Raw genomic sequence first — 22,769 nt, 5'->3', positions numbered from 1 at the left:
CCCACCGCTCACAGCGAGGGCAGCATCCGGGACAAGGGCTCTTGCTTTTTCTTCCTAGTTGCCGAATAAATGTTCTTTCTCGCTCTCCCCACCAAGTCCCCGCGTCTGTGAATCCCAAACAAGTGAACCTACTCTTTATTGTTCTCACTCAGCATCAACAACCCCCCTCCCCGGGACCGACACGAACCCCTGAAACCCCTCCTGGGGATCCCACAAGGCCAGGTCTGCAGACGCCCGGCTCCAGGGAACAGCCCTCCATGCACACAGCTGCACTCGCTCGCCAGCCCCAGCTGCCGCGTGCAACTTCGCAACTCACGCTCGGGCCGGGGTGGGGGGGGGGAGGGCCTATTTCCTCGGCCCGTTTGGCGGAAGGATTCGGCGCGCGAGCGCAGCCACGCTCAACCGTCTCCTCGCGCTCCCCGCGCTCCGCGCGCCAGGCCCCGCCCCTCCCGCGCCCCGGCCCCGCCCCCTCCGCGCGCCCTACGGCCCATAAAGAAGTCCCGGCCGGGCCGCTGCACTCCCCCGCGCGCATCCGTGCGCCGCCCGAGGCTGGCTGAGGACTCGGCGGCCATTTTGTTCTTCTCGTGGTTCCAGTGGGGCGAGAAGGAGGAAGCAGGGAGCGGGGCGGCTGGGGGGGGTTCCCGCCGCGGCTGCTGCCACCGCCGCCACCACCGCCTCTGTGCTCGTGGTGTGGAAAGGAGGTGTGAGTCCCGGGCACGAGCTGGCGGCGGCGCCGCTGCGGGAGGGTCGGCGGTGGGAAGGCGATGGCGGATATAGACAAACTCAACATCGACAGCATCATCCAACGGCTGCTGGAAGGTGAGGGGGCGGCGGGCGGGCGGCCGGCGGGCCCGGGGGCCCGAGCTGAGGGAGTTGGGAGGCCGGTTGGGCTTGCAGCGCCGCGGGAAGGGAGCCCCGAGTTAAGCCGCGGCTGCAGCGGGCGGGAAGCCATCCCGGGGTCCCGAACTCGGCGCTGTCCTCGCAGCCTCCGTGCCGGGCTCGTTCATTGCACGACGCTGCGACCTTTCTCCTGGCCGTGAGCTGTGGAAACTCGGGCCGGTCGTGGAGCAGAGGAGGTTGGGGGTGGGGAGGGGGCTCCGTCCCACCTCGCGGGCCGCCCGGGCGGGACTTCCCGCCCCGAAATGCAGCCCCTGGCCCTCGTCCGCTCGCAGAGCGATGTGACGGGGCCCCGCTTCCACCGGCTTGGGGGACTCGTCCTCTCTGATTGCTGTCGCCGCGCTGCCGTCTGGAGGGGCTGCGAGAACCCGTCGCCCCCGGCCCCCCGAGCCCCTGGAAGTGCCGGCCTCGGGGAGGTCACGGGGTCGCCCGCCGAGCGCCGGGCGTGCCTCGCCTGCTCGCCGGGGTGGTAACGGCCGGCGCTCCCGGGCGCAGGCATCCCCGAGCCCTGACGGCGGGCTTCGCCGGGTTCTGGCGAGGCGGAGGCCCCTGCTTGGCGGCGTCGCCGCAGCGGGAAGTCGCCGGACCAAGGTCGCGTAGCTGTCGCCGGGAGCCCGGCCGGCGGCTCCGGAGGCGGGTCGGGCGGAGTTGGGCTCAGGTTTTCTGGAGCGGCGCTCAGCCTTTAGGAGGATTAAGTCGGCCCCGGTTATTCGGGCGCCTGGCGATGCGAATTTGGCCGGCTTTGCCTTCATGCGGGCCTCCTAAAGTACCTCTGTAATGAGCGGTCTGGGGGAGGGGCGGAGAGCCTGAACACAGCGCTGGTGTCAGCATTTGCGGGTCTTCTGAAGTCCGTCATTAAAACGAAACTCCTGAAACCATCTCGTCCCGCTTCTGTAATCTGTACTCCCCGCTCCGCCTTTTTAAGAGGAAAACCCTTTACGGCCCTGAAGGACCCGTCCAGTGCGCCTCGAGCCAGCGGCCTTTGGAGGGGAAGCCGTGTCGGGGTTCAGCCTCGGCCTCGAGCGGAGCCTCGCTCTCACCCTGGTTAATTCGTTTCTTTCCTTGAAAGAGGCAGCGCTCGGTCGTTAACTGGTTTAAACAGTTTACAGTGAGAAAGTGTCAGCAGCATTTTTGTCCTGGACGTGTAACTTCTCACCTCTGTGGGGTGTGTGAGAGACTGGAGTGGGCAGCAGTTGGAATCTTCGTGCATCGGAAGCTGGGGGCTGAAGGGCCGCGGCCGCTGCCTGTGGCCGGCAGTGTGTGGCTTGTTGCAGTCTGGGCTTGGGTGGCTGGGCTCGTGTGGAAGGAGAGCTCAGTCGTCTCTCACTGGCTCCCCCTCTGCATGCTGTGTTGCAAGGAAAATCACTTCTTAACATACTTTTTGTTGAAATCAATCTTTTTTAAAGATTTATTTATTATTTGAAAGAGTTACACACAGAGAGGAGAGGCAGAGAGAGAGGTCTTCCACCCGATGGTTCACTCCCCAATTGGCTGCAATGACTGGAGCTGTGCCGATCTGGAGCCAGGAGCTTCCTCCGGGTCTCCCACGCAGTGCAGGGGCCCAAGGACTTGGGGCATCTTCTACTGCTTTCCCAGGCCATATCAGAGCTGGATTGAAAGTGGAGCAGCTGGGTCTCGAACCAGCGTCCATATGGGATGCCGGCACTTCAGGCCAGGGCATTAACCCACTGCGCCACAGTGCCGGCCCCAAGCAGTGCATTTTTTATGCTTCAGGAGACTGTGTGTGTGTGCTTAAAATTCCTTTTCTCAGTGTTTGTTGACAAACTATTGAAGGTGAATCTATTGAGGACGCGTATTCGTGTAAGTTAGAGGATGTCGTAATGTGTTTTGTGCTTTTTGTAGTGCCCCAAAAAACTTTTTCCCTAAGAATTTTAAGTAGGTCTGAAAATGGAGGGGCTGTGGCCTTGGTGGGCTTCTCGAGGTGTGCAGAACTGACTTAGCGGCTTCGGGCTGTACCAGCAGAGCAGCGGCTCAGGGGCGGTACCGCGAAGGCTTCAGCAGAGCACCGTCAAAGTGGTTGTTCGGTGGTCTAACAGCTGTTGAGTTATTTAAATAACTGCAGATAAAACGTAGGGAATTAAAAGAAAAGAAACTAGGGGCCTGCGCTGTGGCACAGTGGCTAAAGCCGCCATCTGCATCACTGGCATCCAGTGTGGGTGCCGGTTCCAGTCCAGCTCTCTGTTACAGGCTGGGAGAGCAGCAGAAGATGGCCCAAGAGCCAGGTCTCCCTGCGCCCACGTGGGAGACCTGGGTGAAGCTCCTGGCTTCGGTCTGACCCAGCCTTGGTCGATAGCGAATGACACATCTCTCTCCTCTCTTCTCTTTCTCTCTCTCTGTAACTCTGAGTTTCAAATAAGTTAAAAAAAGAAACTAGATTACGTCTGATGCTCTAAAATGAGGTTTGGGGCAAAGTTGACCTGTCCAAGGATGCGTGATGGCTAGTGGTTTTCTTACGTAGCAAAGAGTTGTAGCTTGTTTCACACCCAGGTTGTCAAAACACCTTTTCTCTGGAAAAGGCCATTGTCCAACTGTAAAACCAAGCCACACTTTGCCTGAGTTTCATGATTTAAAACAGATCTTTTGATACACAACAAAATGTTGGTGGAAGAATGGAATTTAAAAGTTCAAGGTCAGCACAAAAAGACTTGGAGATCTGTGCATAGAAGAGTCTTCAAAAAATGCATTATTGAAAGCTTATGTAGGGATTTCAGACTGTTCTGCATCAAAATAATCATTTCTGATTCCATTTTTCCACAAACCCTTTGAAGTTCCCCTGTACTTAAGGGTGCCTCTGAAGGGTGAATTAATACATGTGTGCCTCTGCTGGTCGCGATGTGAAACTCGAAAAGGCAGTGTGCCCTCACCCTAAGGTAATAGAAGGAGCATAAATGGTTAAGGGGTGGGGGGAGGGGTTCTTAAAAATGAACAGAGAACACACAAGCGCTGTTTCCTAATGAGCAGCTACAGGTATCTTTCGCACAGCAGACAGTTTTAATGGTGACGGTCAAGAGGAGGGCTGTGTTCCAGTTCCTTGCCTGCGGCTTATGTCCACAGCCTGGCCTGCAGGAGAGCACCCTCAATGGGCTGGAGGTCTCTGCTCTCCTTGCCCGCTGTGCCCGTCTGCTTATCAGTGGCAGGAGGCAGCAGTGAAATCTAGCTGGATCATTTGTGTCCTTCTATTAGACTTTGTACGGGGGGGGGGGGCTGGCACACAGGCACAGACTGCCCCTCCCACCCCCGAGAACTGGATGCCAGAGGCAGCTGGGCCTGCTCGACCTTAGTGCCCAATAGTAGCCAGGGCGGAAGTTGGTGAAGCAGTTTTATCTTTTTTTTTTTTTTTTTTTTTTTTTTTTTTTTTTTTATTACCCATTTGAAAGGCAGAGTTACAGAAAGGCAGTGGCAGAGAGAGAGGCCTTCCATCTGCTGGTTCACTCCTCAGATGGCTGCAACACCCTGAGCTGTGCCAGTCTGAAGCCAGGAGCTTCTTCCAGGTCTCCCACATGGGTGCAGGGACACAAGGACTTGAGCCATCTTCCACTGCTTTCTAGGCCATACCACAGAGCTGGATTGGAAGTGGAGCAACCAGGACTTGAACCCTGCCTGCACTGCAGGCAATGGCTTCCCCCGCTATGCCACAGCACCGGCCCCCAAAATATATTTTTAGATGAGAAAGTCTAGAGTTTTCAATGACTTGGCTTTGCCCTGGGTGTAAAAAGGTCAGAATACTTCCTAGGAGCAGGAGACCCTGTTTTGCAGCTGCATCCTGACTACAGGCATTGCTGCGACCACACCAGCAGTGCAGGCCAGGCTGGGCACCGCGTCTCCTGCTGTCTCCTGCTGTCTCCTGCTGTCTCCTGCTGGGCACTCCAGAGAAGCAGAGCGGTCCTGTCACCTGTCACCCTTTTTTGGTAGTTTGCATCTTTAAAGAAAATGACATTAACTGTGGAGAAGTTTAGTGCTGCAAATAGTTACTGGGGTTTTGTTTGTTTGTTTAGGGTTTGGTCTGAAGTCTTACTCTCCTAAACATGTCAAGTATCATGAGATGATGATTGAAATGAATGTGATGCGGGATTATTTTTACGATTACCACCTTCTTTAATAGGATTATCTTCAAGCAGCAAACTCTCTTGATTTATTTTTATGCTGATTGTGCCTTTCTTAGGTTCTAAAGCTTCATTCTAATTCAGCTTGCACTATTTTTATGTCTATTACACCTTCAATATGACCTTGAAACAATTAAGGGGCTTTTCTGCGGCATGGAGAATACTTCTGTATTCCTTATAAAGAGCTCCAGGGTACTCTTAAATTTGCTAACCACGTTTGCATCTCTGCTGGTAGCGAAGCTGTCGGAGAAGTCAGCACCACTTCTGAGAGACAGCTGATATTGCAAATAAACACCAGTGCTTTTTTTTAAAGAGTTAAGCGAGAGAGAAGCCAGCACCCATATGGGATGCCAGTGCCGCGGGCTGGGGCTTTAACCCACTGCACCACAGTGCCCGCCCCAGTAATGTTCTTTTTTTTTTTTTTAAAGACAGAGTTAGAGAGGTCTTCCATCTGCTGGTTCACTCCCCAGATGGCCACAATGGCTGGAGCTGGGCCAGTCTGAAGCCAGGAGCTTCTTCCGGGTCTCCCATGCGGGTGCAGGGGCCCAAGGACTTGGGCCATCTTCTACTGCTTTCCCAGGCCATAGCAGAGAGCTGGATCGGAAGAGGGGCAGCCGGGACTAGAACCAGTGCCTATATGGGATGCTGACACTTCAGGCCAGGGCTTAAACCCGCTGTGTCACAGCACCGGCCCCCCAGTAATGTTCTTTTATGACTTCATGTTTTCACTTTTTTTTTTTTTTTTTTTTTTTTTTTTTTTTTTTTAAGGTCAGTTTGTTTATTTGAAGGGCAGTGTTCAAGAGAGACAGAGAGCTCTTACATCCACTGGTTTACTCCCTCAATAGCCAAGGCTGAGCCAGGCTGAAGCCAGGAGCTTTTTCCAGGTCTTCCATGTGGGTGATGGGGGCCCCAGCACTTAGGCCATCTGCTGCTGCTTTCTCACGGGCACGTTAGCAGGGAGTGGATTGAAAGTGGACCTGCCCAAACTTGAACCCAAACCAGGGCTCATGGGATGTGGGCATCAGTCAGCCCACCTCAGCGCAGTGTGGGCTCCTCAGTTTTTGATAAAACAGTGTGGCAGTTTTTAGGACACGCTTGTATTGGATGTGGCAGATAGAGATCAGGTACACTCTTCTGCGGTGGGCCTCTGCTGTTAACAGCCAGCATGCTTCTGTCTGAATCTCCCTTCCTAGCCAGGTGAAAACTAACTGCAAGTTCATGTGTGAGTCCCAAGTTGATGTGATGTGTTGCTTGCTAACTCTTAGATCACATGTTGCCTTGTGGTTTATTTCCACGCCACATACATTTCTGAGAAACACTCTAGCTAGAGAATGGAGTGCTCCAGCTAGAGAATGGAATATTTTGAATTCTATTGGTGTTCAGTTGTTGAAATAATTTTATAATTGGGGGCCAACACCGTGGTTCACTAGGTTAATCCTCCACCTGCGGCGCCAGCATCTCATGGGTGCTGGGTTCTAGTCCCGGTTGCTCCTCTTCTAGTCCAGCTCTCTGCTGTGGCCCGCGAAGGCAGTGGAGGATGGCCCAGGTGCTGAGCTCCTGCACCCACACAGGAGACCAGGAGGAAGCACCTGGCTCCTGGCTTCGGATCGGCGCAGTTCCGGCCGTAGCGGCCATTTGGGGGGTGAGCCAACGGAAGGAAGACCTTTCTCTCTCTCTCTTTCTCTCTCACTGTCTAACTCTATCAAATAATTTTTTTTTTAAAGAAATAATCTTATAATTGCTGTTTGAATGCTGCTTGGGAAGGTATCATGAGGTGACAACCCTGATGTCCCACCTAGGGACATTTTTATGTTGACAGTTTGTCCTGTGTGCACAGAGCACAGGAGAGCTTGAACCTGAAGTGTGTGTTGTGCGGGGTCAGTCTCACTGTAGTTTTCTTGGTGCCTAGTAGGGGTAAAGTAGTGACACTGTACCTTTGGTTTTTTAATGGTATGGAGACATTATGCCTAATGTGAGTTTTGAGTTCTGGTCATGGCATTTAAGAGCAGTCATCTAGTTTGTCTTAATTTGCTGTCTGTCTCACACCAGCTCTGGCACACAGTTGGTGCCAAGCAGTTGTTCTGTTGAGTGTGTGAAGTATGGTAAGTCTTAGTTGTCTTAACAAACAGGTCCATAATTTAACTCATCACTTAATGTTGCCCATTTGTGAAGATGCATTGTGATTATATGAGGATCTCCCAGAAGTTTGTGCAAGAGTATAGAGAAAGCTGCCGCCTGCAGTCCCAGCTGCTCCACTTCCCATCCAGCTCTCTGCTATGGCCTAGGAAAGGAGCAGAAGATGTCCCAAGTCCTTGGGCCCCTGCACCAGCATGGGAGACCCGGAAGAAGCTCCTGGCTTCAAATCAGCACAGCTCCACCCGATGCAGCCATCTGGGGAGTGAACCAACGGATGCAAAAACTCTCTGTCCCTCCCTCTGTAACTCTTTCAAATAAATAAAACAAATCTTTTCATTTATTTATTTATTTGAAAGTCAAAGTTACACAGAGAGAAGAGAGGCAAAGAGAGAGAGGGGTCTTCCAATCCATTGGTTCACTCCCCAGTTGGCCACAACGGCCAGAGCTGCACTGATCCGAAGCCAGGAACCAGGAGCTTCTTCCAGGTCTCCCCGACGGGTGCAGGGCCCAAGCACTTGGGCCATCTTCTACTGCTTTCCCAGGCCATAGCAGAGAGCTGGTTGGAGGTGGAGCAGCCAGATCTCAAACCAGCGCCCATGTGGGATGCCTGCTCTTCAGGCCAGGGCATTAACCCGCTGAGCCTCAGCGCTGGCCCCCAAAAATAAAATAAATAAATAAATAAATAGGGGGAAAACTGCCTGGATTTCTAAAATTTTTGCACCATAACTAAACTTTTTGATTTTTACAGACTTTTTGAAGTCTCTATGTATTGGGGTTTGGTGGTTCGTATCTTTTGGTTTGAAAGTTTAGAACAAATTCTTAATTGAGGTGTAGTAGATAGAAGCATCCCTAGACCTGCCTACAAGCTCTGTGACCTTGGCCCAAGCCCGGGATATCCAGCCTGCGTAGTGGGAGGTGACAATGCTCTGGCTTCGTTGGATTCTCATGAGGATCAAATGGCATTGGAAGCTCCTTAGCACAGTGCCCTGAAGCACGTGGTGTTATTTGATGGGCATTGAAAATAGAATGGATTTTTATGCTGTTAGTTGATCCGGCGACTTTTAAGAGATACTTAAGGCCAGCACCGTGGCTTGGTAGGCTAATCCTCCGCCTGCGGCGCTGGCACACTGGGTTCTAGTCCCGGTCAGGGCACCGGATTCTGTCCCGGTTGCCCCTCTTCCAGGCCAGCTCTCTGCTGTGGCCCGGGAGTGCAGTGGAGGATGGCCCAGGTGCTTGGGCCCTGCACCCCATGGGAGACCAGGAGAAGCACCTGGCTCCTGCCTTCGGATCAGCGCCATGCGCTGGCCGCGGCGGCCATTGGAGGGTGAACCAACGGCAAAAGAAGACCTTTCTCTCTGTCTCTCACTGTCCACTCTGCCTGTCAAAAAATTAAAAAAAAAGAAAGAATTACTTAATGTTCACATGGCCTGACAACGCATCTTGATGTCTTATAACTGTTAGATGATTGTGTTCTACTTGAAATTAAGAGTAATTCTAAATTTTCAGTTAGAAAATACTGCAGTGGAGTCTGCTAGGGAAACTGGACTGTTTGCTTTGTGAGTTTATCGCACAGCAGTAGATGTTTGGTTAGGCATGCGTGCAGTCTGGCCAGTGTTTAATTCTGTGACTGCGGTGGACAGTCCTGGAAGATTGTGCCACTTCACTGTGCAGCCAGTGGATGCTGCCGAGCAACCTGGGGTCTGAACTCTGCAGGGGTCCAGAGGAGCAGACAGAAGCAGAGTGGCGCTGCTGGCTCTAAGTCCTGTGAAGTCGAGAGTAGCTGGCTGTCGGGAGAGAAGGACAAGAGGGACAAGGGCTGCGACGGGGGGCGATGGTTGCCGAGGCTTTTCCAGAGTGAAGGATGGATAGCTGCTTGCCAACTGTGGAACGCGGTTTGGGCAGAGTTTCTGGTTTTAAAGTTTGTTTTTCCTTGAGCTAATTGTAGGGAATTTAAGTAGCTCTGAGACCATGTTTGTTGGTTTTAATGAGCACCATTCTTCAATTACAAATAAATCTATTTGTTTCGGGTGGGGATGCATCTAGTGTTCACAGTAAGAATTTTCTGTTAGTAATACTGCTTTTTACTGTCTCTGAATGACCCCACTCAGCACAAACACAAAAACAGAATAAGACTTAAATGACCACAAACTGTATCTAAAGATTGCAGTAGGATGTCTCCAAAGCCAAGGAAATGTATGTTAGCAGCATTGATTTACACTGACCGCCGTGATGAGAAAGCAGGCCTGTTGTTCGGAGAGGAGTAAGCACTTAGTGCAGACAGTCTGCAGACTCGGGCGGCACTCATTCACAGGTGTAAGGCTGTGCTACACAAAGTTGGGGTTGAAACCAGAAGCTTCTGAGAGTTCCCTCCTAGCCCAAAATAAAGTCTGGTGCTGGGCAGGTGGCCACGTCCCAGGCTGGCCTGAAGTCGGTGGTGACGGGGTTTTCTGCGAGTGAAGCAGGAGTCCCATCGTTTTTCCATTGGGAGGTTTTTTTAAGTTCTCTACTGCTGTGTTTCTAGAGACAGAAAGTTACTGTGGTTCTTCTGGAAAAAACTTGGTCAGTTGCTGTTTATTGCATAGACATCTGCCTCCCTCAAAGGTTACCACGACCGTGCTTTCCCTGTTACTGCTTTTGGTTTCGCACATTTTGTCAGAGACTGCCAGTCTTTTTAGTTCACGTTGGTATCTTGAGGCCCAAGCAGTGCAGTGATTTGCGAGAAGCTGAGGACCAGTCTCAAGCTTTCCGGCTCCTGGCTGGTCAGTCCAGCCACGTCGCCTGTCATTGTCCCTTCATTTTGTGATTTAAGAGTTTATCCCTTCTCTGATCATCATTATTTTTTCATCAAAGAATAAATGCCTCTGTACACTGCCATCCCTGCTCAGGACTGGTTTCCTCGGAGCAGTGGACGCTTCACACCCGCGTTTATCACACTCGACACAGCCCTCTGCGCTAGGGAAGGCCCTTGAGTGATGTTTTCTTTAAGGTGCTTACAGAACAAAGGTGCATAAAAGTGGACTAGACTACTGCTCTTACTCAGCTACCGCACCAAGTGGCTTTATAATTCAAATACAAACGAAAGTCCAAACCAGCAAAATTTAAATCAGCGTTGATTGAATCTGACGGATTGTACTTCCCTAAAGCTGAATCACTTGGTTGAGTTTAATAGTAGAAAGATGCAGCATTCATTTCCAAACTTAGTCCTGGTTTTGCTTCGATTTAATTGAGAGAATGTCTGCAAAGCAAGAATAAAAAGTTGGTTCAAGCATGCTGAAAACAGCCAGCCCTGTACTTGCCTGACACTGCTAGCAAGCCGTTTTGCTGGATTTCCCCTTTCTGGAAGGGGCCTCTTTGTAGCTGTAAAATTAGGGTACATGGAGCATTTCGGTGCTATTTAATGAGTGTTTAATGACTGCTTTTAGAACTGCAGCTGAAAGAAAATTTCTTCATTTCCTCTCCTATCCACCTATTGGTCATGAATGTTGCAAGGCCTTCCACTTGGATAGGAAGGGGAATGCTGAGTGCTTTTGTTCAAGTTAGTGGAGAACTTTGTTAGAACACTACGCTCACATCCTTTGCCCTATATGGTCAAGGTTTATTTATTTATTTACTTATTTTAAGATGTATTTATTTGAAAGGCAGAGTTACTGAGATGCAGAGAGAGAGAGGTCTTCCATCTGCTGGTTCGCTCCCCAAATGGCCACAACGGCCAGAGCTGAGCTGATCCGAAGCCAGGAGCTTCTTCTCGGTCTCCCATGTGGGTACAGGGGCCTATGGACTTGGGCCATCTTCTGCTTTCCCAGGCCATAGCCGAGGGCTGGATCGGAAGTGGAGCAGCTGGGACTTGAGCCAGTGAAAGGCAAGGATGTAAGCACAAATGATGCCCAGAAATTTCACAGTAAAATGTGGGCAGTGAGCCTGTGCCTTTTTTAAGTGAACTGAAAAGTGAACTTAGACTTTGTGGATAAATCAGACTCTTGAACAGCATCACCGTCTGAAGAACACTGATGGATAGAAGATTCTGAGCATTTGTGACGTCACATTCTAAACCAGATTCTTCCTCAGGCAGGTGATGTGGCAACATTGCTTGGGACGCCTGCATCCTGGAACAGAGCTCATTCAAGTCTTGGCTGCTCCACTTTTGGTCCAGCTCCCTGCTAAATGCATCCTGGGAAGTAGAAGATAATGGCCCAGTACTTGGGTCGTTGATTTCTGCCTGACCCAGCTTTGGCTATTTCAGGCATTTGGAGGCGTGAACCAGAAGATGGAAGATCTTTGGTTGTTCCGCTCTCAAAATCTGCTGTACAAATACTAATTCATTTGTAGAGCTGGAGACAAAAAGAGTTGTCCCGTGGGCTGGCTGTAACTGAACAGGGCCAGGTGTGTGGCTTGCACACAGAACTGATGCCTGGAGACGTCTGATTTCAGCCTGGAGGAGAGGAGGGCCTGCCAGTCTGCCTCCTGCAGAGCCAAGGTGACCCCTTGTGGGTCCTGTGAGGAAGCCTGAGTTGGTATAGGAGTTGTAACTAAATAATGTCTGAAACCCATTTAGGATTTTAAGATACTGGTTAGACATTAAAACCAGATTCTTTATAAGTGTCCTGAAAATAAAGCTAGTTAAAAGTGTTTTTTGGTCCCCTTTATTTAAAAGTTATGTCTTTCTGGATTTTTTGTGTTAAATTGTATTTGACTTCATTAGACTAATCACAGTTTTTCTCCCCTGCAGTGAGAGGGTCCAAGCCTGGTAAGAATGTTCAGCTACAGGAGAATGAAATCAGAGGACTGTGCTTAAAGTCTCGAGAGATCTTTCTCAGTCAGCCTATCCTACTAGAACTTGAAGCACCACTCAAAATATGTGGTAAGTTTTGGTACACGGAGTTATCTTGGGTATGTGAATGATTGAGTCAAGGTTACGTTGATGACTGTATTAGGGAGAGAATCCTTCTCTGAAAGAGAGAAATGGAGAGAGATCTTTCCATCCTCTGATCCACTCCCCAAATGGCTGCAACAGCCTGCTGGTCCGAAGCCAGGCGCTTCCTCCAGGTCTCCCACGTGGGTGCAGGGACCCAAGCACTTGGGCCATCTTGTGCTGCTTTTCCCAGGCCACACAGCAGGGAGCTGGGTCAGAAGTGGAGCAGCTGCATCTGCACCTGGAGCCCGTTTGGATGCTGGCATCGCAAGTGTTATCTTAGCCTGCTGGGCCGCAGTGCCCGCCCCGGGGCTGGGGATTTTGAAACAGGATTCACTGCAGAAGGCAGAGCCTCGGGGCGGAGGGCTGAGACGGTGTGAACGACAGGAATGTGTGGGATCCTACTGAAGCCTAAAGCAACACTGGGTGTACTTGCTGGTGCTGGTTTGTGCTTCTGCTGTTGTGCATAATGGAAGCAGATGACCGTGCTGCACCTGTTTCATGAGAACCACAGCATGTTCGCGTGGCGTGTTTGATGACACGACATTTGCGTGTGTTTATGTAGTAAAATGTTCTTGGGGAGAAATGAAGCCAGAGGCATTATTGGATGGAGTGTGTGTGCATTTGTCCCGTTGGGCCCACGCCTGCTAGCAGTGTGCAGATCTGCTGGCACGGTACCTGGAGTTGTGCTGCCACAGATGGGACGCTGAGCAGCCCCCTGAAGGGAGCCCTGTTACCTGGCAGGAAGGCATGCCTGTCCACAGTACTCCTTTTCCCAAAACAAATTCTTAATTGGCTGAATTTTGTGTGAGATTCTGGACACACAGTCAAAATTTTCATTAAGCTCAATTGAACTAAATATAGTAGAAAATTGCAAATTACTTTGTGTTGGCTGTCAAACTCTCATTAATGGAGGTCAGTGCCATTGTGTGAGCTGAATGTTTACAGAATGCCTTTCCCAAGTGTCCCTGGTGGATTGAGCTGGAAGTGTGCTAACACTGTAACAAAATCCTTGCTTCCAGGTGACATCCATGGACAATACTATGATCTGCTGCGACTCTTTGAGTACGGTGGCTTCCCGCCAGAGAGCAACTACCTGTTCCTGGGGGACTACGTGGACAGGGGAAAGCAGTCGCTGGAGACGATCTGCCTCTTACTGGCCTACAAGATCAAATACCCCGAGAATTTTTTTCTTCTCAGAGGGAACCATGAATGTGCCAGCATCAATAGGATTTACGGATTTTATGATGAATGTGAGTACTTTCTGTATCAAAGGAAGAGTTGTTTATAAGATCCTTTGTCATAATCTGAACTGAAGTTTTATGAGCTTCCTTTTACCTTAGTTTTTTCTTTTCTTGGGGCGGGAGAAGAATGCTGCCACACTAATACAGCAGTGTCCTGGATTCTTCACTGCTGTGGTGGTCGGGTTCGGATGCGGTGATCACACTAGCAAGTTCTTTGAGATCATTTTTTTGGGTGCGGTATTCGCAGAAACCTGCTTGCTAGTACAGTTCTGAGAACCCGTCCAAATAGTTTTAACAGAGTCATTGATGTTTGGTTCCCTAGATACCACAGTACAGTTCCGTGGTGTGTAGAGATTGGTAGAGCTGTGGGGCTAGCCCTGTGGCCCCAGTTAATAGTGGTCTGCTTTCTGTCTCACTTTGTCTGTTCTGGAGCACATTACATGCAAGTGTAATGATTAGGTTTTGTTTTGTTTTTTAAAGGATTTATTTATTTATTTGAAAAGCAGAGTTAGAGAAGAGGAGACAGACATCTGCATCTGCTGGGTCACTCTCCAAATGACCACAACAGCCAGGGCTGGGCTAGGCTAGAGCCAGGAGCCAGGATCTTTGAGCTTCTTCCCGGTCTCCCATGTGGCTGCTTTCCGGGGCACTTTAGCAGGGAACTGGATTGGAAGTGGAGCAACCAGGACTGGTACTGGTGCCCAAATGAATGGTATGCTGGCTTTGCAGGTGGTAGCTTAACCTGACAAGCCACAGTGCCAGCCGCAATAATTAGTTGTTTTTTTTGTTTGTTTGTTTGTTTGTTTTTTGACAGGCAGAGTGGACAGTGAGAGAGAGAGACAGAGAGAAAGGTCTTCCTTTTGCTGTTGGTTCACCCTCCAATGGCTGCCACGGCCGGCGTGCTGCGGCCGGCGCACCACGCCGATCCGATGGCAGGAGCCAGGAGCCAGGTGCTTTTCCTGGTCTCCCATGGGGTGCAGGTCCCAAGCACCTGGGCCATCCTCCACTGTACTCCCTGGCCACAGCAGAGAGCTGGCCTGGAAGAGGGGCAACCGGGACAGAATCCGGCTCCCCAACCGGGACTAGAACCCGGTGTGCCGGCGCCGCTAGGTGGAGGATTAGCCTAGTGAGCTGCGGCGCCGGCCTCAATAATTAGTTTTTGAAATGTATGTTGTCTTTTGGAGACTGACAGTGGGAGGGTCCCAGCCGAGGATGTCGGATTTTAGTCAGTCCCAGTGCAGGTTCAAGTTCCCCCACCCACCCCTTCAAACTTTTCAATAAAGTACTTTGATCTCAAAGAAAGAAAGAGAGAGAGAGAGAGAGAGAAAGAAAGAGAAATGTACATAGTGGTTTTTCTCCTTTTGACTCATTGGTACTGAGGGAAAATGGCAGTTACTTTCTTAAAATGTGCTGAATGGAGAAAGCAAAATTGTAAAAAGATTTATTTATTTGTTTGAAAGTCAGAGTTACACAGAGAAGGAGAGGCAGAGAGAGAGAAGAGAGGTCTTCCATCTGCTGGTTCACTCCCCAAATGGCCACAACAGCCAGAGTTGGGAAGCCAGGACCCTGGCGCTTCCTTCAGGTCTCCCACATCAGGGCAGGGGCACAAGGTCTTGGGCCACCTTCTGCTGCTCTCCCAGGCCATAGCAGAGAGCTGGATCGGAAGTAGAGCAACTTGGGACTCTAACCAGCACCCATGTGCTGCATGGTACATGGCGCAGCTTTACCTGCTACGCCACAGTGCCAGACCCAGAAACCAGATGTTTAAAAATATACTGTATTTCTGGATTCAATTAGCTGTTTCTTCATTTCACTCAAATACTTTATTATTATCTTTATGTAACTAATAAATATTCTCCTTTCCCTGATGATATTTTTAAAGTATTTCCATCTTTTTTAAAGGCAGAAAGACATGAGATTTTTTTTTAAGATGTATTTATTTTATTATTTGAAAGGCAGAGTTATGCAGAGGCAGAGAGAGAGAAAGAGGTCTTCCATCCACTGGTTCAATCCCCAAATGGCGGAAATGGCCAGTTCTGGGCTCATCTGAAGCCAGGAGCCTCTTCCGGGTCTCCCGTGCAGTTCAGGGGCCCAGGGACTGGGCCATCTTCTGCTTTCCCAGGCCACAGCAGAGAGCTGGATTGGAAGTGGAGCAGCCAGGACTTAATGGCACCCGTATGGGATGCCGGCACGGCAGGCGGCGGCTGTACGTGTTACGCCACAGCGCCAGCTCCAGATGAGATCTTGTATTTGGTTCACTCCTGAAATGCCTGCAACAGCCATGGCACGCCAGACTGAAGGCAGAAGCCGAGAGTTCAGTGTGGCTCTCCCAGTGGGTGACAGGGAACCAAGTTCTTCAGCTATCACCTGCTGCTCCCAAGGCACTTTACAGAAAGTTGGACCAGAAATCACGTGGGGGCCTTGAGCTGGCACTCTGATGGGGAAGGGGGCATCCCAGGAAGTACCACAATGCCCACCCCAGAGATAGAGTCTTACAAGCTTTAAAAATAGTAAGCTTGGTAGAGGGGTTTTAGTTACTCTGGTTGTTTTAAGTAACCGTAACATGTCAAAAAATTGTTGAATCCTTGCCTCCACCCTCCTTCTGTGCTTATCATTTATGCGACGGGAGAGTTTGGGTTGGGATTGGAGGGACAGTTAAGAACTAGCAGGTACACAGTACTGGCTCATACATCTAATGAGGGTCAGGGAGGCTTGTGACTGTGGCCCTCCCCTGCAGCTACCGCAGTGATCTGCCCCCGTCTCAGGGTTTGTGTTTTTTGTTGTTGTTGTTGTTTTGTTTTGTTTTTTTAAGGTTTAATTATTTGAAAGAGTTACACAGAGGAGAGGCAGAGAGAAAGGTCTTCGATCTGCTGGTTCACTCCCCGGTTGGCCACAACAGCCGGAGTTGTGCCAGTCCAAAGTCAGGAGCTTCTTTTGAGTCTCCCACACGGATGCAGGGGCCCCAAAGGACTTGGGCCATCTCTGCTGCTTTCCCAGGCCATAGCAGAGAGCTGGATTGGAAGTAAAGCAGCCGGGACTCGAACCGGCGTCCATATGGAATGCTGACACTGCAGGGGCAGCTTTGCCCACTACACCACAGCGCTGCCCCCCCCCCATCTCAGTTGTAATGTGTTGAACCAGCTCGTTTGTTAGGAGTGTACCTGGGAAGGGTCTCGTTCGTAGGCTTAGCACTCCTGCCACCCCTTCCTAGAAGTGATGCTTGCCCGGCCTCTGGCCTTGAGGTCCACCAAAGAAGACAGGGTGGGGTAGAGGGAGCACTCAGGAAGAGAAATCGTGTGGGTTCTGGATTTATTTGAGGGCAGCTGAGTTTAAGAAAGATCCTGGATATTGAGGTTTCTTCGTCAAAGAGGTGCTAGTAAGGCCATTACTGTCCTTGGGTGGTGAGGTGAGATGAAAGGCAAGGAATGTTTTAACACTGTTTTGGATATTTGTTAGTTTTGATTTGAGGTTGTTGAAAAAAAGTTACCAAGTTACCCTTTTACATGGCTGTTGGGTCAACATGTACTTTGATTTGTTGTTGTTGTTGGAAGTTCGAATGCAGATGTCTTTGTGTTGATACCCATATATACTGATGTGTTGATATTGACTGCATTAGTTTCTGACCCTATTTAATGCCTTAGCCTTGAAAAAGATCTTTGTTGGTTACTATCAGGGTTTTTGTTGTTGTTGTTTTTGAAAGGCAGAGAGGGACTAAGGCAGAAAGGAAAATATCTCCCCTTCCACTATTTCACTCCTCAAATGGCTACACATAGCCGGGGCTGGGTCAGGCCAGAGCCAGGAGTTCCATCTGGATCTCCCACGTGGGTGCAGGGGCTCCCTGCTTTCCCAGGCGCATTGGCAGGAAGCAGGATCAGAAGTGGAGCAGCTGGGACTCCTGACTGGCGCTCTGCAATGGGATGCTGACGTAAGAGGCAGCAAAGGACTCGGAAGAAAACTGACTCCGTGGCATGGCTGAAGTAGCAGGACGGAAGCCGTCTTCAAGGAAGAGGTTCCGTTAGCAACAGCCAACGGCGTCTTACACTAGACTGACTGAAGGCCTGCCCCAGGTTATTTGATAAAAACAGCTTCGCTTACGTAAAAGGTAGTGAGAACAGAATGGTCCCAGAGCAGTCATCTTTTCATCCTTTACAAATTTTTGCAGGTAAAAGAAGATACAACATTAAACTATGGAAAACTTTCACAGACTGTTTTAACTGTTTACCGATAGCAGCCATCGTGGATGAGAAAATCTTCTGCTGTCATGGAGGTATGGGGGCTTGTTCTTGCACACAGGCTTGCTGCCCTCGAGGGCGTGGGCGCTGTGCTGTTTGCACCCATGTGACTCTTGGGTTGATGTCCTCTTACCAGTCCTCTCTGACACAACCACGGCCATTTGCATAGAAGTCTGATGTAAGCAGTTGATCTGTTCCCAGGAATTCTCAACTCTGAAGAGTTAGATTTGAAAACAGGACAGAGTATTTTTAAACAGATCTTCTAGAATACTGAAAATAGATGTTCTCTTTATTTACTTTTCATCCTCCCATAACTTGGTATTGATTTGAAGGGTAGAGAAACAGACACCCTCCATTTGCCGGTTCACTCCACAGATGTCCAATGGTCAGGGTTGAGCCAGGCTACTGCCAGGCACTTGGAATTCCCGGTCTCCCCATGGGTGGCTGGAACGTGAGTGCTGCTGCCTCCCGCAGTGCACTGCGGGAAGCTGGGTCTGAAGCAGAGCGCTCTGATAAGGGATGCAGGCGTCCTAGGCCGCAGCTGCCCCTGCTGCGCCACAGTACCTGCTCCAGTAAGCTCTAGTGCTTTGCTCAGTGACTGCTTTGTTTTTGCTTAAGGTAGTTTAAGTAGTAATTACAATTGCCGTGGTCAGAAATTAGGGAGCTGTCAAAGAACCAATGCCGTATGTTAGCAAAGGCATCCTGTGTCCTCCAGCGGTGCAGAGGTTTGGTAGAGTTGGGCGTGAGCTTTAACTCCGAGGGGAGAGGACAGACTGCGTGGGCACCAGCTCACAGATCTGATGGTCCGTGGACAGCAGAGGCTTCTCAGAGCTGCCGCAGACCGAGCTGCTCCTGCTGTGAACTCACGGCCCAGGCTGCTCTTGGAGCCTTAACAGGCATGGAGATTTCTCCCCACCAGCAAGCATGCAGCCAGCGGGCGCCAGCTGGGTGCTGTCCTCTAATTCGGCTCTGCTTTGGTGCTGTCGGCCTGGACTCAGCATCCAGTTTGCAGGAGGAGGGATTAATTTGCTTGAGAGGCTCACAGACCTCAGGAAAACAAGCTCACCTGTTTCTTAGAAAGGATTTCACAAAGAAGACAGGTGAAGAGATGCAGAGGGCGAAGTGCTGGGGAGGGGCCGTAGAGCTCTCGTGCCCCTTCTGGCGCCCCCCTGCAGGAACTGCCACGTCTTCAGCCGCCCAGAAGTCCCCAGACTGTTCTTGGGGGTCTTACGGAAACTCACACGGCTTGGGGGTGGCTGCTAGGAGGCTGAAGAAAGAACTTGGCCTGTCAGATCCGGGGGTGTGGGACGGGGCCCTCTGGGATGAAGAGGGCTGCAGGGCCTGCTGTTGGGCGAGGTTATGCCAGAAAAGGCCTCATGGCCAGAGAAAGGCAGGGGAAGACTAGCAAGGGCAGTCCAGGTCAGGCTTGTGAGAGCGACCACACACATGGTCACTACAGGTGGTCTACAGCAGCATCTCGCACCTGCATTGCTGGGGAGGATGCAGAGCAAGGTTTGAAGGTTGCTGGATTTTGTTGCTAAGGATTTATTTATTTATTCATTTATTTATTTATTTGGAAGAAAGTTACACAGAAGTCTTCCATCTGCTGGTTCACTCCCCATATAGCTGCCACGGCTGAGGCTAGTTGGGGCCAACAGGAGGAGTGTCATCCAGTCTCCCACGTGGGTGGCAGGGGCCCAAGCACTTGGGCCGTCCTCTGTTTTCCCAGGCGCATTAGCAAAAGCTAAATCAGAAGTGGAGCAGCGGGACTTGGAGCAGTGCCCTCCCCTAAAGTCACTGGGTTTTAAAGAGATAGCAGTCTTTTTAAAAGTGCTGCTCTCTTCGATTTTGTTTTTCTCCTGGTACAGGTTTATCACCAGATCTTCAATCTATGGAGCAGATTCGGCGAATTATGCGACCAACTGATGTGCCAGATCAAGGTCTTCTTTGTGATCTTTTGTGGTCTGACCCCGATAAAGATGTCTTAGGCTGGGGTGAAAATGACAGAGGCGTGTCCTTCACATTTGGTGCAGAAGTGGTTGCAAAATTTCTCCATAAGCATGATTTGGATCTTATATGTAGAGCCCACCAGGTATTGGTTTTGAATTTTACATGTACACTTACGAGCATGTGTGTGAGCAGATTCCCCTTGTTGGTTTTGGTGGGTAGGTATTGCTTATTTATACAAAATGTCTCTGGAAAAGACCTGCAGGCTCAGTGGGAAACTGAAGAATGGTTTTACTGTCCTAAAACTTGCACCTACTTACACTGGAAACATTTTCTCTCCAAGGTGGTTGAAGATGGATATGAGTTTTTTGCAAAGAGGCAGTTGGTCACTCTGTTTTCTGCACCCAACTATTGTGGAGAGTTTGACAATGCAGGTGCCATGATGAGTGTGGACGAAACACTAATGTGTTCCTTTCAGGTAGGGCTTGTTTTCAGCATTTGTTTTTTGTTTGTTTGTTTTAGATTTATTTGTTTCTTTGAAAGGCAGAGATCTTCCATCTGCTGGTTCACTCCCCAAATAGCAACAATGGCCAGAGCTGCGCCGATCTGAAGCCAGGAGCCTCTTCCAGGTCTCCTGGCTTCAGGACTCTCCAAGGACTTGGGCCATCTTCCACTGCTTTCCTAGGCCATAGCAGAGAGCTGGATCAGAAGTGGAGCAGCCAGGTCTCGAACTGGCGCCTAAATGGGATGCCGGCCACTACAGGTGGTGGCTTTACCCACTATGCCACAGCACCAGTCCCTTCATTCTTTTTTCTGCCTACTATTCATTTATGCTGAGTGGGCTAAACTTATTTCCCCTTATCAATGTTTGTCTCAGTTTGAGTAATGTGTAGATCCCTTTTAAGGGAAAAATAGAACTTTGTATCTAGTGTTAAATTTAACTCCTCTTGCATTATTTAAATAGATACAACACAAATGTTAGCTCCTTATATTTAACAACTCTTATCGTAAATCTGAAGCCGTCGTGCCATTGTGATAAAGTACACTGCCACGTGCCAGATGTTCTGGATGACTGCTTCTCCAGTCTGAGTTCTGCAAAAGCTTCGTGGATGTGCTGTGACGGGATCTGGCCTTCATTTGACACAGAGGCCCTGTTTGGTGCATAGTCTGGTTTAGTCTTTTTCTCACTTTTTTTTATGATAAACTTTCAGCACCTTCAGGCTGATCCAGTCAGAAACATAAGTACAACCACTGAAATCCTGGAGCAGTCCCTTCAGTGAGTTAAACAGTTCTTTTCCCAGTGATCAGGGGAACCAGCAGTTCCCAGAGGTCGTGCGAGGACACTTTAGGGGGACCTGCCTCCTGTGTCATCAGGCAGAGCCAGAGGCCCAGCCTGGTGCAAACCTCAGAAAACTCACTTCACCCAGAGGCGAAGTAATTTGTTCATATCCTAATTCCATCTCTATCATAGTGTTGATCAGCAAGAGAAGATACTTAGACGCCAGCTTGGTGTGTGAGTAGACTAGTTAGTGGGGCTTTCAGAGTAGTTGGTCAAAAACTTCTGAACAGAAGATTGTGTCTGGCTTGAGTGTCTGCTAAAATGCACTGTCTTTGGAATCTTTTCAGATTTTGAAGCCTGCAGAGAAAAAGAAGCCGAACGCCACGAGACCTGTGACACCTCCACGGGGTATGATCACAAAGCAAGCAAAGAAATAGGTGTCGTTTTGACACCGCCTAGTCGGGACTTGTAACATAGAGTGTGCAGCCTTGGTTTTGACACTGTAATGTGTACGGTCAGCTTGCCCAGCTAGATCTGTCTGTGGGGGCCCCTCCTTCTGTTTTGGATTTCATGAATGGCGTTTGCTGATTATAACAGCAAATGAAAGACTCCATTCCCCAGAAAAAGTGTTTGTTTAGTTTAGTTTTTTAATTCTCTATTCCTTTTGCAAACAACTTGAATGACGGTGTTAAAGCTGCACTCCCCGGACAGTCGGTTCTGTCTGAGGGGGAGTGTACAGTTGATCTTGTTTTTTTAACTCAGCCCATCCCATGAATAATGTAAATGCTCATTTCCGTAGGATATAAAGAGCTCCGGGTGCTCTGGATCTGTACATGTTATTGTCATAAAATGCATTCTGTTGATACAAACCACTGTGAACTTTTTTTTAATTTTGTTTCAAAGGGATTGCTTTTATCTCATTGTCTTGTCCTGTACAAACTTGTTTTTATAGCTATCAACATTAGGAGTAACTTTCACCCTTGCCAGCACCACTGGTATGATGTATATTTAATTAAAGCACACTTCTCCCCACCGTATACTTAAAATGACGATTAAAGCCATTCTTTTAAATGTTTGTGACTCTTTCCTAAAGCCAAAGTTTCTGTTGAAATACGTATTGACACACCCCTAATTACAGGGTGGCTTGGGTGTGTGCATACGCCACCTCCGTGGGGACTCAAACAGGTGTTTCTTTTTTTTATTATTTTGAATAGCGATTAGTAATATAGCGCTGTTTAAGCTATTAATGATGAAAGTTAATAACATTTTGTACAATTTCCATATAGTCTATTCATTAAGTAATCTTTTTACAGTTCCATCAGGCCTGAACCCGTCCATTCAGAAAGCTTCAAATTATAGGAACAATACTGTCCTATACGAGTGACCGATTATGCTTTCTTTGGCCCACATTCTTTATTCTGCGGTGAAATTGAGGCTTATCAGTCAAAACAAGGAGCTAACTTACTGTCACCAGTTTATACAGAACTCACAGTATCTATGACTTTTTTAAACCAAGATCTGTTAAAAAGAAATCTGTGTCAGCAGATGACCGTGTACAATACCATGTGGTGAAAGTGAATTAAGACTTATTAAATGATGAACTTGTTACATCCTCTCAGTGTCTGTTTATCGGCACAGCACACACAGGAGAACTGTCGATGGCGGAGTACGTAGGTTCTCATGAATAAATTGCTCTGGAAACCACACAGCTGCATTTTGGATTTGTCTTCCTTCAAGTCGTTGGTGCCCAGAGACGGGTTCAGCTGTGCGCGCTCATGTTAGCCTGGGTCTAACTCAGCCTCTGTGATGCGTGAGACTGGGGTGGTTCTGTGTCCATGGTGCTCCTGTCTCTGGCTTCACTTGAACGTGGCAGTAAATCCCAGACCTATGTCTTTGCCCCCTTCCCTAGTTTGTGTGGGACACAGGGTCGTGTTTCTTACGAAAGTGTCAGTATTCGTCTTGAGGCATGGGTGAAGCCAAGGAACGTGGGAAAGCACTGTT

General features: G+C 49.5%; 1 protein-coding gene across 1 annotated transcript; it reads left to right on the top strand.

Annotated features, from left to right (window-relative positions):
• The first annotated feature begins 458 nt into the window (after positions 1–458).
• PPP1CC (protein phosphatase 1 catalytic subunit gamma) lies at positions 459–22,474 on the top strand. The gene is made up of 8 exons (XM_002719749.5): positions 459–819; positions 11,884–12,015; positions 13,089–13,319; positions 17,473–17,577; positions 19,411–19,634; positions 19,833–19,967; positions 21,116–21,176; positions 22,082–22,474. The coding sequence occupies exons 1-8, from the start codon at positions 765–767 to the stop codon at positions 22,150–22,152; spliced, it is 1,014 nt and encodes a 337-aa protein (XP_002719795.2). The 5' UTR covers positions 459–764; the 3' UTR covers positions 22,153–22,474.
• Positions 22,475–22,769: the final 295 nt, after the last annotated feature.

Source organism: Oryctolagus cuniculus, chromosome 21, assembly GCF_964237555.1.
Source record: "Oryctolagus cuniculus chromosome 21, mOryCun1.1, whole genome shotgun sequence".
NCBI lineage: Eukaryota > Metazoa > Chordata > Mammalia > Lagomorpha > Leporidae > Oryctolagus > Oryctolagus cuniculus.
This window is presented reverse-complemented; position numbering and strand designations above follow the sequence as displayed.